General features: G+C 69.2%; 2 protein-coding genes across 2 annotated transcripts in view; one reads left to right on the top strand and one right to left on the bottom strand.

The window, feature by feature from the left end:
* The window catches only part of LOC114071797 (drebrin-like), a 7,325-nt gene extending 6,974 nt beyond the window's left edge, over positions 1-351 (top strand). The window contains 1 exon segment of the mRNA XM_027909656.1: positions 346-351. Coding sequence (XP_027765457.1) covers positions 346-351 — 6 coding nt within the window.
* Positions 259-2,600, bottom strand: part of LOC114071792 (rhotekin-like) — a gene marked incomplete at its 5' end in the record, with an annotated part of 5,863 nt that continues 3,521 nt past the window's right edge. The window contains 3 exons of the mRNA XM_027909647.1: positions 259-973; positions 1,691-1,795; positions 2,306-2,502. Coding sequence (XP_027765448.1) covers positions 675-973; positions 1,691-1,795; positions 2,306-2,502 — 601 coding nt within the window. The remainder of the gene's footprint in view (positions 974-1,690; positions 1,796-2,305; positions 2,503-2,600) is intronic.

Genomic DNA, 2,600 nt, shown 5'->3' with positions numbered 1-2,600 from the left:
GGACGAGGACCTCTCCCCCCACGCCGTGTAACCAGGGGGCCCAACACTCCCTTCTGGGGGGTGGTTCCCCCTATGGCACCACAGCCTCCTCCCCACACATCACCCCCCCAGCACAGACCCCAACCCTCCACTTGCACCCCAATGAGCATCCTGGGGAGGGGGCAGCACCCCTGGCCCCCCTGCCAATGGCAGCATGGGGGGGGGGACATGGCCCCCCCCACCGTGGGCACAGAGACCCCCCCAATCGCACACAGCAGCTGTTAAATAAATTTTAATGCAAATTATTAATGCACATTATTAATGGGGGAGTGTCCTGCCGGGGGGGCTGCCCCCCCCCCATGTTAGAGGTGAGGGAAAGCAGAGCTGGGGGGGGAGGTCCCTGTGCCCCCCCCCCCGGGTTAGACCCTGAGCACCCACCCTGGGGGGACCCCTGTACCCACTCCACAGTGGGGGGATCCCCAGCACCCACCCTGGGGTGGGGGAAGCCCCTCCCCTTTTTGGAGTTTAGCTCTGATCCCCCCCAGCACAGAGGGGGCAGAAATTCCAGTTTCTCCCCAAAAAAGGAGCTGGGAGCCCCCAGACCCCTGCCCCGACCCCCTGTGACATCAACCTCTCCCAGCCCCTGCAGGGGATGGTGGGGGGATCCATCCCCTGCCCCCCCCAGGGGCTGGAGGTCAGACCCGGGACTGGAGGGGCCTGGGGGGGTCCCGCTGGGGGGGTCCCGGGCTGCTGCTGCCGCTGCTGGAGGAGCTGGAGTGGGGGGGCCTGGGGGTGCCCCCCCGGCCCTTGAGGGTGCTGAGCCGGGCGTCCAGGGACAGGGTGCGGGGGCGGCCCCGCCGGGGGGGGCTGGGGCTGCGCAGGGGGGGCCCCTCGAACAGCGACAGCCACGGGGGCGGCCCTGGAGATCGGGGGCCCCCCCGGTGCCGCGTCAGGATGTCGGTCACCGCCGCAATGTCATCCGAGGGGTCAATAGCTGGGGGGGAAAGGGGGGTCAGCAGCGCCCCCAGACCCCTCCTGGAGCCCCCATGGCTGCACTGTGGGGTGGGGGCTGCGAACGGCTCCCCAATATGCCCAGCTCCCTGCCCAGTTCCCCAGAGTTGCCCCATGGCCCTCAAAGGCAGGGGGGGATGGCTCAGAGGTCCCCCCAAATGCCCCATTTTCCCTCCGCTGTGGTCCCCGTGGGTGGAGGGGGGTGTCTCAGGGTCCTACAGTCACTCCCCCACCCCCCCAGCGCTGCCCCACAGCCCCCACAGGTTTTGGGGTTCTCGGGGGCCCTCCCACTGCCCCCTCCAGTGCTGCCCCAAGGCCCCCATGGGCTGGGGGGGGAGTCTTGGGGGTCCCTTTGGTGTCCCCAGGGGTGCTGTGGGGGGGGGGTCTCGGCCCCCCGTGCCCCCCTGTCACCTGTCGCTGTAGTAGGAGCTGAGCAGCGCCCGGATCTCGGCCGAGACGTTCTCCTGCAGCAGGAGCCCCTCGCCCGGGGGGGAACCGGGGGGGCCCGGCGGGGCTGGGGGCACCGGGGGGTGGCAGAGCAGCAGAGAGGGGGGACAGAAAGGGGGGGACAGAGGAGGGGACAGAGAGGGGGACAGCAAGTAGAGAAGAGCGGCGTTAGGGAGTGAGCAGAGAGCAGAGAGGGGGAGACAGAGCAGAGCCCCTCCAGCCCGACCCTCCCGGCCCCTCCCGCCCCACTCACCCGTTTGGTGGTAGAGGGAGCCCTGGGGGGGCAGCGGGGCCGGGGGACGGCGCGGGGGGGGCTCCTCGATCCGCATCAGCTCCTCACAGCACTGCTTCCACTGGCCTGGGGGACAGGGGCAGTGGGGGGACACAGCAGGGCATGGCGTGGGGCTTGCACGGGCATGGGGGTCCTCCTGGAATGGGGGTCCCATGGGAGGGCGGTCCCATGGGATGGAATCATCCCAGGATGGGGATTGCAGTGGGATAGGGTCCCACGGGATGGGGGTCCCACTGGGAATGGGGGCCACAAAGTTGGGCATGGTCCTGCAGAAAGGAAGGTGTTCCATTGGGATGATGAGGGTCCCAGTGGGTTGGGAGTCCTGCAGGGATGGAGGGATCCCACCAGGATGAAGGGTCCCACTGGGATGGGGGTCCTTCAGGAGTGGGGGCTCCCACACAGCTCAGGGGGGTCCCACATGGCTTGGGAAGATCCCACAGGGTTTGGGGGTCCTGTAATGATGGAGGTCCCACCGGGACAGGGTCCCACCAGGATGGAGGGTCAGAAAGGGATGGGGTGTCCCCCAGGGATGATGGGGGGTCCTGCAGGGCTGGGGGTCCCGGGGTCCTCACTCACCCAAGTCGTAGAGGTGCTGCTTGAAGGCCTCGAGCCAGCGCTGGGCTTCGGCCGTGCTCTCGGCCACCAGGGCGTGGGTCACCTCCTCCCCACCCAGCCGGTTGGTGACGGACACCACGGGGGGCTTCCCGCGCCCCCCCGGCTCCGCCCGCACCCGCGTGTCCTGGGGTGGGCAGAGCGTTTGGACCCCACAGTCCCTGTGCCCCCCAGAGCCCCCAAAGACCTCAAACCCCCAGCCCTCCACAGCCCTCAAATCCCTGTACCCACCACCCCCCCCATGCCCCCTCTATCCCCC

The sequence above is a fragment of the Empidonax traillii genome, unplaced genomic scaffold (assembly GCF_003031625.1).
Source record: "Empidonax traillii isolate 1590-97213 ecotype Southwest subspecies unplaced genomic scaffold, ASM303162v1 scaffold2290:size47672, whole genome shotgun sequence".
Classification (NCBI taxonomy): Eukaryota; Metazoa; Chordata; class Aves; order Passeriformes; family Tyrannidae; genus Empidonax; species Empidonax traillii.
Note: the sequence above shows the minus strand (reverse complement) of the source record. Positions and strands in the feature narration are given on the sequence as shown.